The 13,297-nt window shown below is 39.1% G+C and overlaps 1 protein-coding gene across 16 annotated transcripts in view; it reads left to right on the top strand.

The window, feature by feature from the left end:
* The window catches only part of LOC109112237 (microtubule-actin cross-linking factor 1-like), a 159,815-nt gene that overhangs the window by 55,190 nt on the left and 91,328 nt on the right, over positions 1–13,297 (top strand). For 9 of the 16 annotated variants that reach the window (XM_042745279.1, XM_042745277.1, XM_042745281.1 and 6 more), the window contains 4 exons: positions 8,272–8,333; positions 10,473–10,562; positions 12,315–12,392; positions 13,019–13,111. In XM_042745279.1, the coding sequence (XP_042601213.1) occupies positions 8,272–8,333; positions 10,473–10,562; positions 12,315–12,392; positions 13,019–13,111 (323 nt within the window). Of the gene's footprint in view, positions 1–4,880; positions 5,956–8,271; positions 8,334–10,472; positions 10,563–11,242; positions 11,339–12,314; positions 12,393–13,018; positions 13,112–13,297 lie in introns of those variants that run through there. The other 7 variants (XM_042745267.1, XM_042745280.1, XM_042745275.1 and 4 more) reach the window with 2 other exon arrangements.

Raw genomic sequence — 13,297 nt, 5'->3', positions numbered from 1 at the left:
GTTAGCTGTTTATTTGAATTAAAATAGATCAGATGAATTGGTTCCAGGGCCATCGCTCAGTTATGTTGAAATTAGCTGGAACAACATTTGTGTGTGTGTGTGTGTGTAATCAACTTGAAAACCTAATTTGATTATGCTACTGAACATATGAAGTTTCTGTAACTCAATGTAGTTTATTTCATTAGAAGTTGTTCTAATCAAAAAAAGATGGATGCAAACCTTTAAAAATGTATTTTTGTTGTTTTTGTTGCCTTCTAAGACTTCTAAGGTTCTTTTATATTTGTGCTGCCTGCTGTACTGTAATAAACTTGTCAGCATATCACAGTACAGCATGTTATTTTACATTCTCACACAGTACTGATAGTCATGAGCCTCACACAGTGTTAAACTGTCACTGCAAAATTTGTCTTTGACTTAAACATTGCAGCTCTGCTGTAATTTATGCAATCAGCTCACTGTCATGTGGCACATTTCACACTGTAATACTGTTGTAAACACGACAGCAGTCTGAGCATGTGTGATAGGGATTTGTGTTTTGCACCCATGTGGTTAGTTTAGACTTTGACTGCAGAGCTTTGGGTGAAGGACAGAGGTTGCCCTGGGTAATGTTGAATGTCCTGGTGAGCATTATTGGTGATTGCTGTCAGTCAGGAAGGATCAAGTCAAATGGGGACAATGCAGGGTTGTGTTCCCATGCAGGTTGGGCACACTATTAGTATCTATACTTTACTGGTGGCACCATAGGATTCTACTGTTAAATGTGTGGTGTTGTATTAGGGATGCACAATTTATTTGTACTATTAGTTATGGGCCAACATTACACTATTTTAAAAGTTTTGGGGCCAGTATTTTTTATGTTTTTGAAAGACATCACATATGTTCACCAAGTCTGCATTTATTTAATTAAAAAATACAATAAAAACTGTAATATTTTGAAATATTATTACAATTTAAAATAACTGTTTGAATTTTAAATATTATAGTTATATAAAATATTTGAATGTTTTTTAAAATGTCATTTATTCCTGTATATATTGTGACCAAGCGGCAACCTCCCACTCTCTCTCGTGAAGCCAACATGGAAGTGACTTAAACTGTAATTCATCAACTGGCCGCTTGAGGCTGGCTGCAAAAGGGAGTCAATAGACTCCCCATGTTAAAATACCCAACTTTACAGCAGAAAAAAAAAACGTTTACAGCCTGGTTCAAAAAATGATTTTGGTCTATATAGGTAATTTTGCCCTTCATGACAACTGTGAGGGGGGTGAATTTTTTTTTAACTTAATTGTTTAAATTATATTAAGCCTTAAAGTTCTGCATAATTAAAAGCATGGCAACTTGAGTGACCGGTGGATTGCCGCTGTTGACACGAGTAGAGATAATGTTGGCTGACACTGCCGTTGAGCTAAGTGGGCGTGGCTTCAGCAACCAGCTCCCGCCTTTTTGCCCATTTTCGATTATCTGGGAGTGACGTGCAGTGACGTGCTGCCAAGATTGCAATGGCCCGCCCCGCCCACTTTGAGCTTCAAAAAAACTCTTCAGAAATCTACGGGTGACGTCACGGACACTACGTCCATGTTTTTATACAGTCTATGATCGTGACACATTAGCTGGTATTATACCGTAAAGCCTGTGTTATACTTTCCGTGTCGTCGAGTCCGCTAGTGTCCTCTATGGTATGTGTGACGTAAAAATCGTCATCAAGTACGCGCAGTCAGTAGGCTTCAAAAGCACCAATTGCACATGCACAGGCTGTGTGAAGAAGCCTGTTGCTACTGTACAATCCGTCGATTAAAACAGTATAAAGACAGCCAGATGTGCAATAATTCTGGTCAATTGTTTGTTCACATGTTTGTTGCGGAGCGGACCATCAGCGTACGCTTTCGGTAGTGTAAATGTAAGTAGTCCGCGTCCACGGCCATCCGCGCTGTCTGTGTACGCATCCGGATTGTTCATGCGGAAAGTATAACACAGGCTTAAAATGTGACTAAGATAATGTGAGAACCTTAGAGCAGAGATTGTAGAAGTGCCCAAATCTGTTTGTCTGTCAGACAGACTGTGACTTACTATGTAACTCTCATGTGGCCTGAGCTGTTGAAATGTCTGAGTGTGGGGGGGATTTGTACCCATGCATGTGGGGTCACACAAGGTTTGTTTCTCTAGCATATGCTAGTGGTCGTAGCCTGCATGTGGTGGAAGGATTGAAAAGAGAAAGAGATGCAACACTGCTCCACAGAGGTTATTAATAGCAACAGCAGGAAGTGTAGCAGAACATGGGTGTGGGTAAAGGGGTTGGGCACATTCCGTTATAAGCTTTTGTATGTGTCTGTCTGTGTTTGGTTTGCGCTGGCAACCACCTTTTGTCCTTGCTCTTGTACGCAGTTATGCATTAATACAGTTGCGGTAAACCTCAAGTCTGGGTGATTTATTTGGAAAACAAATACAAAAAATCCATGCAGAGTTCTGCCCACTGTTATCCATCAATCCCAGTGTCCTCTTAGGTTAATGCTTGTCTAAATTCCGCTACAACACCTTTATTCTTATAGAATTTGTTTTAATGCGTCTTAGTGCTTTGGCTCCTCCTGCAGAGGCTTACTGTTACAGCCTCAGCACTTCTTTATCCCTGAGAATTGTCCTGAGCAGAACATTTGGTGTTCACTTCCTCTGCCATATGACATTAAATAATTCAGTACAAACAGCATGAATCTATGATGGGGTTTTTTTAACTGCTAAAATGCCGTAATAGAATTTTAACCAAACTAGGTATAAAAGTACAACCTTGCATACTAAATACAAGCAAAAGAATCTAGGATATTCTTGGAACACAAGCTGTAAATGACTAATGGTATTGTAAATGGAAAAGTATGTCTTCCAGATTGGTGGCCAAATATCAGAGGGTTTTTGGCATTTTTGGGTCGCTTCGATTTTTTTTTAAAGAAGTTTCTTTTTCTCACCATTCTGCATTTATTTGATTAAAAATGCAGTCAAAACAATTTGAAACAATTTAAAAAATTTAATTTTAAACATCATTACTCCAGTATTCAGTGTCACATAATCCTTCAGAAATTATTCTAACATTCTGATTTACTGACCAAAAAGCATTTCCTATTATCAGTGTTGAAAACCATAATATGTAGTTTTTCAGGGTTCTTTAATAAACAAAAAGCTTTAAAAAAAAAAAAAAAAAACATATTCTGGAAATTAAAATCTTTTGTAACAAAAATATCTTTACTGTGTCACTCCTGATCAATTTAATAAATGTTTGTTAAATAAAAGTTTTTTTTTTTTTTTTTCAAAATATATCCTACTGACCCCAAACATTCATACATATACAGTATTTAAAATATCATGTATAAATATTATATATAATATAAAAATACAGATATCTATCGATCTGTTTTTGTCTGTCTCTGTTTCTATACCATTAACCATCTATGTTTTCACCAAAATCTGTGGTCTCTAAACATCGTCATTGACCATTTAAATAAACCCTTTATCGGTCATCCCCTATTTTAGATGTTACTGTGCTAACTAAGTTTTTGCTCATTAGAGAACTGTGGTCACAAGGAAACCAAATGTAATATGGGACTAATCAGATGAAGTGGGCTGGCTGGAGGGGAGATCAGCTAATTTCATGGATTATACAGATACAGAATATCAAGAGCCTGGCTCTTATGCTTTTTCTCATTCCCATGTTCAGTTTAAAATGGGGAGCGTCATCCCCCGTTTCCCAGAATCCCTTGGATTGAGCTTGTTGTTCATGTGGAAAGACAAATGCAGAAGAACAGAAGTTGTGCGTGAGGGAGGGAGTGAGTGAGGAGAAGAGGACACGAGCTGTGCCAGCCTCAGAGTGCCACCATGAAGAGGGAGAGAGAGTGAGTAACACAAATCTAAAAATCAAATGAATGAAAGAGAAGAAAAACTGGGCTCAGGAAACTACAAAACAGGAAGAAGAGAACGCACAGAGGAGGGAGCTCTGTCCAACTGGACCTGATGAGAGATTAGACGTGATAACCTCGAAGAAAGAGAGGGCGGGAGAGAGAGCGACAGAGGACGGATAAGCACTCTGTGTGGCATTAGGAGTGTAAGCTCTGCCTGGTATTTATAGTTCAGAGGGCCGCAGGAGAGAGCAGCCGAACAACGGTGTCTTCAAAAAAATCAGATGAGAAACAGGGAGACGGAAGTAGAGAGGTCATTCAAAATCTGCTGGAGGAAGAGACTAAGATGTTATAAGTGGAAGGAGCACTAAGGGAAATCACCTGCTTTCTGTCTCTTCAAAAAGCTGGCATTGTGGGTGAACATTTGTGATGGACCGGTTGTGCATTGTACTTTCAAAGGATAATCAGGTTTTTCCTACGTGCCTCCAGCATCATTGCAGGGATTTACAGACCTGTTTAAATGGGACACCGTGGGATCAAATGTCAGATCTCTTCTGCCTGCCGATTGGCTGCGGCTCTCTGTTTGGTCGCAGCTTTATGAGATCATGCAAGCATCGTGGTAGTTACTTCACTGCTTGTTTTGTTGACTCACATGTCTGTGATCACCCCGTTTCTGCAATTGGTGATCATGTGACAGTGACAAATGGAGTTTGAACTAGGGCTGCACATTTAATCGCATTCTAATTGTGATCACGATTTATGTTTCTCTCGATTATTCAAGCATAATCGTCTACGATGTTTGTGTTATTTTCAAACATGAATCTTGACTACACTGACAAATAAATGCTACCTCTGTTTTAATAGAAAAGCATTAACAGAATTTGGAATTATTGTAAATAATAGATATTTCACTGTTTTGGCTTTTGGAGCTTCTTACCAGTTTTCATAATGTAGAGAAATTAGGTAAAGTTAGGTAAAGTTTTCTTTATTTGTGCTTCATTAAAGTCCAATAATTGAATGAATGAAATTTAAGAAGAAACTTCTTAATGAAAACAATTATGATTAGTAATTGTGATTATAATTTTTCGTGATTATTACTTCAACCGTTATCATGCAGCCCTAGACTTTCCATTGTTTTCCTTAATCCCGAAAAGTCCCCAGGATTTTCTCCCTCCTTTCTCCTCCTACATTCACTTTCATTTTCACTTTCACTTTTATTCTCTCCTCAATTCTGTTATATATACTTGTAGAGCTCTGCAGAGGAAATGATCATGTGACATCTCATCATTCACTTGTTTATTGCTCAACTGGACCATGTTAGCCTGCATCAAAATACTTTTTATGACATGGATTTGCGTTGTTGCTGTGGCCTAGTTCCCTCCCGGTGTTTTGCAGTTTAAAGGTGAGGGAAGGGTGAACATGTGACGACAGAGACTATTCAGATGACATCATCCTGCAGGGACGCTCGCTCATCTCACCATGCTGTTCTGGAGTTCATAACAACAGTTCAGAGAAGCATGAGAATCTCTCATTTGAGACTCTCGAAGATGGATTGCTGCATTCTTCATTCAATCACAGGAAACTGAGCAACCACAGATTGTGAGAGGTGGAAAGGACAGCACTCTTTACTGCGCTTACGACACATCTCTCCTCTGAGAGAGCGAGTGTGGCAGTGGTTTGAGGGAGGAGGGGAACGTCACTCCTTATTAGAAGTGAAGGAGGAGCTCTTGTAGAGTTTGACATGCACGTGTGAGCCAAGCTGCATGTTTGAGCTGAGCTTTGATATGGCAGCAAACATGAAGACAGGCGAACGAGGAGGTAGAACGTGGGAGCTGTAGACGTGAAAATATCTGTGCCTTTTTTTCCTCGAGTGTGGACTTGAGAGATTTCTGATTCCTGGCAGAGTGCGTTTGGACTAAAGGTGTGAAACGCCACACTCTGAGACATGACAGGAAGACGAAAGGAACGGTAGATCGTTCTGGAAGCCAGAAGCAATACGTAACCATCAGCATGTGGCCTGAATATTGCACCGAACGGAGCCTGAATGCTCATCTGCACGCGCTCATGTGCTGCGCAGGTCAGTTTCTATTTGTGTTCCTGTGCGTATTTCGTCACCTAGTCACATGGGCTCTGTGATTTGTGTCAGCGGATGTGCTGTTTGCTGATATGTCTGTCCACTGTTGTCGTGGTGCTGGATCAGTGTGTGAGCCCACGTGGATGAGCGTGAACATAACTGTGTGAGGTTCTGTACCATGTTTGCACAGTGTAGGGTGTGTGAACCAACACAATAACCCAGTGTACTGAGGAACAAGAGAACGTGCCTCTGTGTGACAGTCACAGACATGTGCATGAAAGGGAATAAGATGTTCTGAGAAACAACTTGACACACATTTCTTTTAAAAAACTTTTGCAATAGTGTGTGTGTGTGTGTGTGTGTCCACAATGCAAAAGTGGGTGTGTGTGGTATGTGTAAAGCTAAAAAGCTGTGTTCGCTTCACTCATTAAAGTATCAACTCCTGTTCAAAAGTCAGGTTGGATTCCCACACAATTCTCACGCTTGTAGAGAACTCCTTTTTTAATTTTCATTTATAAAGGATATGTTAAGTATGCAGAAATATCACTGTATCTTTTTATTTAATTGTATATATGTAATTTATATGTACATGTGTAGTGACTTTTCGAGTGGGATGTTCTGTGTGTGCTTATCGGAGGAAGTGGGCCCTCTGCACCACATGATTGCTTAGTATTGCTGTGTCTCTATAGCAACCACATCAACTGTAGCCTCACAGGAAGAGGCCAAAAGAAAGCGGCAGATGAAGCAGGAGTGGAATGAACTCATAGAACAGCAGGGACGTGCAATCAATTTCTGTTCTGTGCTTGGTTGCGTCACTAGTCTGGCATGTTCAGAATAAGAGACAAAACAGACCTTAAGTTCATGTCTCAATTCAGAACTTCCTGCCCATAATTCTTTGTTTGCAGTGCTTTTAGATCATACCAATATCTGTGGCATCAGGTGTCAGATCAACAATGTGATATGTTAGCTGAAATGCATAATGTTCAAGATATTTGTGCATTTCTGGGTACATAGAGCGTGGTGGGATGCAACATCAAGCTGAACATTCACTTGTCATGGTGTGCTGAGCATGTTTTCATGTGTGACCTCCTACATGTTGTAGTAAGTTGTGGAGAATGTAGGTCAGGTGACAACGGTAATGAACCTATTAACTGCTCTTTTTTTTAAACTTTCAGCCTAGTTTTCAATTTTACCAAACCTCTGCTAATATAGCAGATACTGATGTATCTCTGCAACCTGTTTTGGCTGTCAATTTTATTTGTTAATATTGTGGATTTAATATGACTTCTAAAATGCTTTAAAAAATAATAATAATAATAATAATAATAATAATAATTAAAAATAAAAATCATGGATGTTTAAAAAATGACTTTCCAGGAAAAAATTAGCATGTTATATTTTAAACTGGTGTGTTATTTCAATGAAAATAACCACACACACACACACACACACACACACACACACACACACACACACACACACACACACACACACACACACACACACACAAACACACACAAACACACACACTAACACACACACACACACAAAAACACACACACACACACACACACTGCTATTTAAGTTAAATAGTTTAGAGTTGGCAAATATTTTAAATGCTTTTGTAAGTCTTTTATGCTCACCAAGGCTGTATTTATTAAGTCAAAAATACAGTAAAAAAAAAAAAAGAAAAATTTAAATTTAAAATGATGTTTTTCCATTGTTTCTAATGTTTATTTTTGTGATGCAGAGCTGAATTTTCAGCACCAGTACTCCAGTCTTCATTGTCACACAATCCTTCAGAAATCATTCTAATATGTAGATTTGGTGCTGAAGAAACATTTCTTATTATTATCAATGTTGAAAACAGTTTTGCTGCTTAACATTTTTGTGGAAACCGTAATACTTATTTTTCCAAGATTCTTTAAATTGTTAATTTTTTTTGTGGGTTATTTAAGTGGAGAAGAGAAGAAAAGAAAATCAAAATATATATTTATGTATATATTTTTTTGAATGGTATTTTGTTTGGTAGTGTATTTACAATATGGCTTTCTATTAAATCGTGTGACCATGGATGAAATGTATTATTTATATTAATGTATTAATCATTAAAATACACGATTTTGCATTTTATGGTCTGTGTTTGAACTCAGGCTATTTAAAGCAAGACTGGAGGGATGCTTGTAAATAATACACAGCATGATGCTGTTTTCCCTCTTTATGTGTTACATAATTAACCCAATCTCTCTTCCTCCCCCCTCCTCGCCTCTTCCTCTTTGTCTCTTTCTGCTGTTTCCTCTTCTATCTCTCTTTTCACAGATGAACGAGACAGGGTGCAGAAGAAAACTTTCACGAAATGGGTCAACAAACATCTCATAAAGGTACAGTCCAGCACGCCGGGTTATTTTTGTCTTTCTGCTGCACTGCACAATGATAAGTCCAGCTGGCCGCTGGGCATCAGTCCTGCTGAACACACAGCATGCATGCGCACATGTCCACACTTACACACAAGACTCAGGGTCTGATCTTATTAATATTAGGACTCTTGCAGTGGGTCCTGCAAGTCAACAATTGTACAGAAGCTGTTATTGGTTTAATAATAACACAATGACAAAGGTATCTCCCAAGTGTTTTTTCCATATGACTCTGGAAATACATTCAGCATGTTGTCATGCTCCAGAACTATATTTGTGAGTCTGTTAATCCTCTGTAACTCCTGCCCCACTGACTACAGATCATGAGAGCAAAGAATGCTGGGTATTTCAAGGGCAGGGCAGATGACCAGAGTTATGAGGTTAGAGATAGTGGCTGCATAACTCAGCCGGTATTACTGTAATGTAGACTAACCATAGGAAATGAGAGAGGTTTACACAGTGCTGCTATAAGGTTATTAGTGAGTTATATATACTAGACCTCTGTGACCCTTTTGGGACCTCTTTATATTGTATTAGAGATGACAGACTGTATGTTACCCACATATAACAAAAGACAGATTGGGTGTGCAAATTTTAAAAAATTGCATGTATATATTTATGCATGCATATAATATATATATATATATATATATATATATATATATATATATATATATATATATATATATATATATATATATATATATATATATATACACAAGTATAAATATATATATATATATTTTTATACATTATATATGCAATTTTTTTACATTTGTAAAATTTCTGGAATTATTCAATTGGCTCTTTGGCTGTTGTAGCATAGCTCATGTAGTTTGTCATGAGTCTCATTAGCAGATACTTAGTAGGTGATGAAATTGTGTTTACACATCTCTCTCCATCTCTGGCAGGTGAACAGGTATGTCGTTCCCCTCAGGCAATGTTACACTGACTAAAACCAGTGTGTAGATCGTGTCACATCCGTTTGTTTGTCTTTTACACAATCCTAACATAAACAGTGACCTCATTGCAAACAGGTTTAAGAGAGGTTGTACAACATACCTGTCTACAGGAATGACTGCTGACTACAGAGGGGGGAAGCATTTGAGTGTGACACATTTTATTATTTAATACTCCACCGCTTGGGTATTACTCCAGTGCCCAAGTATAGTTTGTTATTCTCTCTGTCCGTGGCAACAGGGCATCCCCTGATAATACACCTGTGATAAACACTGAAATGACATGGAAGAGACCGAGGTGGAAAGAAATGACTGTTTTGTTCAGGGAGTGTGGGAACACAAATGTGACTGTAACAATGATCATTTGATGTCTCTATACAGACTGTCAGAAGTACAAGATGCTCTTTGAATCTTCTGAAATCATGCTGGAAAACATGATTTAGTATTTACTCAAACACTTTGTTATAAATGTCTTTACTGTCACTTTTGATCAATTTTGATCAGTCACTCTTGCCGAATAAAAGTACTAATTTCTTTAAAAATTAAAGTAGTACTGACCCCAAATATTTAAATGGTATCAAATATAGTATTATTAGTATTATTATTCTGAATTGATTGAAATTAAGGGATGGAATGGAGAGGATTGTGAGTCTCACAGTTGTCAGGATGTTCTTTTATACTCAGCAGATGGTTCCTCTGTGGCCCTGTGGGGAGGCATCTGTGTTGGATTTTGCTGTATACAGCTTAGAATCTCTGAATCCACAAACACACACGCACTTCAGTACAGAACTTCAAGATCCTCTTCAAGATTTTCTTGTTGCTGGTTTACTGGCCATCTCAATGAGTCTGGCGCCCTCTGCTGTTTAGAGTTAGGGCACTGCAGTTTTCTCTCTGTGAAACTAATTCACTATTTTATCCAAACTGCTTTTGTTAATGGTTTACAACCAACCAACCAAATTAGTTTGCTAATTGTCATTTAGCAATACAGTTTAATATATACAGTCAGACTGTAGCCAAACATGGTAATTCTAGCACAAACCTTATTGAAACTGTTACTTATAATATAAACACTTACACATAGGCCTCTAAATACTGTTAAAGAACTCAACATCTCACTCTAACTGTATTTCTCTCTCTTTCTCTCCAGGTGCGGAAGCACATCACAGACCTGTATGAGGATCTAAGGGATGGGCATAACCTCATTTCCCTGCTTGAGGTGCTTTCTGGCGTCACATTGGTGAGAAAGCAACTACCATCACCTTAACACACACACACACAGGATTGTACACATAAGGTTGTACACAAATTTGATTCCAATGCTTTATGCAGTTCTCCCAGGTAATTCATGTGGGAGAGATCTGCTTTATTTTCCATAATGCAATTCAGAGCCACATGGGGCCAGGGGATCATGTCACATGAGTTGACCTGGGGGTTAGGCTGATGTCATGAAGTGTCCTGGCTTGTTGCTGATGTTGCTGAATGCAGATACAGGCCTTGCTGCAGAGAAATAGCTGAGTCTGATGTGTACTGCAATGTGTTGTAATGACATCTGCATTAGTACATTATTTCTGCACTCAATCTTGCCCACTCTGATGGCTGGGGACCATGATGCACTGGGGCAGACTGAATGACGGGTGGATTAACAGAGACAGACTACTGACACACCACATGTCCTCTACGATTGCTCTCTCACTCCTTCTTCATTCCTTTCTATTACCTCATCTTTTTTTATGATTTATATATATATATATATATATATATATACAGTATTTTTTTTTTTTTAGTTTGCTTGTTTTTCACCCTCTTCCTCCATCTTTTAATTTTTTTAAAACTGTTGTTTTATACATATATCAACCCTTCAACACTGTTTCTGTCTTCATCCTTTCTCTGTGACCCTCTCTATGATGATGTCATCAGCACAAGGGTGCATCGACTCTGCGGAGAACGTCTGTGTCCCGCGCACCCCCACTCATCCTGCTGTGTGGGGAGGATGAGGAGGATGGAGCTCAGGGAGTATGTGTGACCCCCCCCCCCCCCCCCCCCACCCCTGTTGAAATGAACACAGTCACACATAGTCATCTCTGTACACTGCATGGCGTGGACTCAAAGGACAGGTCAATTTCGTGAAAATGCAGAGGGGAATGTCTAATACGCCGATGCATAATTCATAAGGCCACACATAATCGGATTTATTACATTTAGGTGTTTGAGAGACCTCGCCTTGTGTGCACATTTTATATACACGTCACGTCTATCCTGCCGACACTCACATCACATGCTCACATTGAATCTGATGACTTTGATACATCTGCCCTATGGTGGGGGTTTCTGGTCACCTGTTTGCAGGTTTGGTGTACACGCTTCTGCATTTGTGGGTGATAGTGAGCATGCTTTGCATGTAAGGGTGTGTGATTCTGCTTCATGACCTCATTAGAGAGTAGTGATTGACCGATATATTGGACAGACCAGTTAAATGGATGATATTTGGCCATTTTGATTATTGTTACTGTATTTTTTTGTTAACAAATGCAGCCTTACTGAGCATAAGATACTTATTTCAAAAACATTAAAAATCTTACCAGCCCTGGACTTTTGGATGGTAGTATATATTGACATATTATATCGGCCATCTACTGCCCTGCACTCTAGATATTGCTATTGGTCACCCACTACTAGACAGATGTTAGCAAGCAAGATGAAGTGTGTGAGATACAATAATTATATAGCATATTGTGAAAATGTCGCCATTAGCAAACCATTCAAACAGTAAAGCTAACTATTCCATGTAACTCTGAGACAGGATTATTAATTGCTGACAATCCTGTGAGGCGCATGTGTTATTTTGCAGTGTGCTGCTTTTGCTTCTTTCAGGCTTGTGCTAATGAAGCTGTCCACTTTTCACACAGACCTCCAATTTTCCCAGATTATCAATGCACTCATCTGCATTCTCTCTCTGTTTTCTCTCTCACTCTCTTCCCGTCTTCAATAGCCCAGGGAAAAGGGTCGCATGCGATTTCACCGACTCCAGAATGTGCAGATCGCCTTGGACTTCCTTAAGCAGAGACAGGTATGAATGTCTAAAATGACACTTTCTCACTCTCAGAGTTGCTTTTTACAGATCGTCAGCTCTTTGTTTATAAATGCAAGGATGTAACCAATTATTCAAGAATGGGTGGGGTAAAATGAGTTGAAGAAGTCTCATTCATCAACTACTCCCCCTTTAGAGTTTAAGCTAGTTACCCTCACTAATGAACTAATCTAATGCACATTTAGGGGAAGTGAATGCAAGATGATAGCTTGGGACGTCTTTGCCCTCAGTCTCATTGTGCTTCAGTTGGCAACATGGCTCTGAGATAACATGACCTGGAGTTGATAGATGTGTTCTGCCCCATGCAAGTCTATCCAATCCCCTCTCTGTTATCACCCCAGCCCAGGGTCCATAAACCAGACAAAATGCCAACCAGCGCTCTTCTCCCAATGTGCAGTACATAGCTTCTGACAGCTGTAAGAGGACAACAAATGCCAAACCTGTCCTGAAATTACATTACATCGTCCGTTTTCACTTGTTTAGTCCCTAGGCATAGTCTTTTATTGGTGATCAGTTATTTTTTAACACCTTTACACCAAATTGCACCTTTAACTCATTCAGGTACTTCCCACTAATGAGAGTTTTTTTTTTTTTTTTTAATGCAGGTCAAATTAGTGAATATACGCAATGATGACATCACAGATGGGAACCCAAAGTTGACTCTGGGACTGATCTGGACCATCATCCTTCACTTCCAGGTAAGTTCACCTTAGTCAAAGCTGTGTCCTACTTGAATATGTAATGTTCAACACAGCATGCCAGAGGTAAGAGGTGACTCTGCTTAATGCTAATAGCGGCTGTTTACCAGCCTCTCATGTCCGCAGCTGTCAGTTTGAGCAACAGGGATATGCCCGTGGCAAGAATATGAGAACTCAAGAGGGAAT

The sequence above is a fragment of the Cyprinus carpio genome, chromosome B19 (genome assembly GCF_018340385.1).
Source record: "Cyprinus carpio isolate SPL01 chromosome B19, ASM1834038v1, whole genome shotgun sequence".
Taxonomy (NCBI): Eukaryota; Metazoa; Chordata; class Actinopteri; order Cypriniformes; family Cyprinidae; genus Cyprinus; species Cyprinus carpio.
Note: the sequence above shows the minus strand (reverse complement) of the source record. Positions and strands in the feature narration are given on the sequence as shown.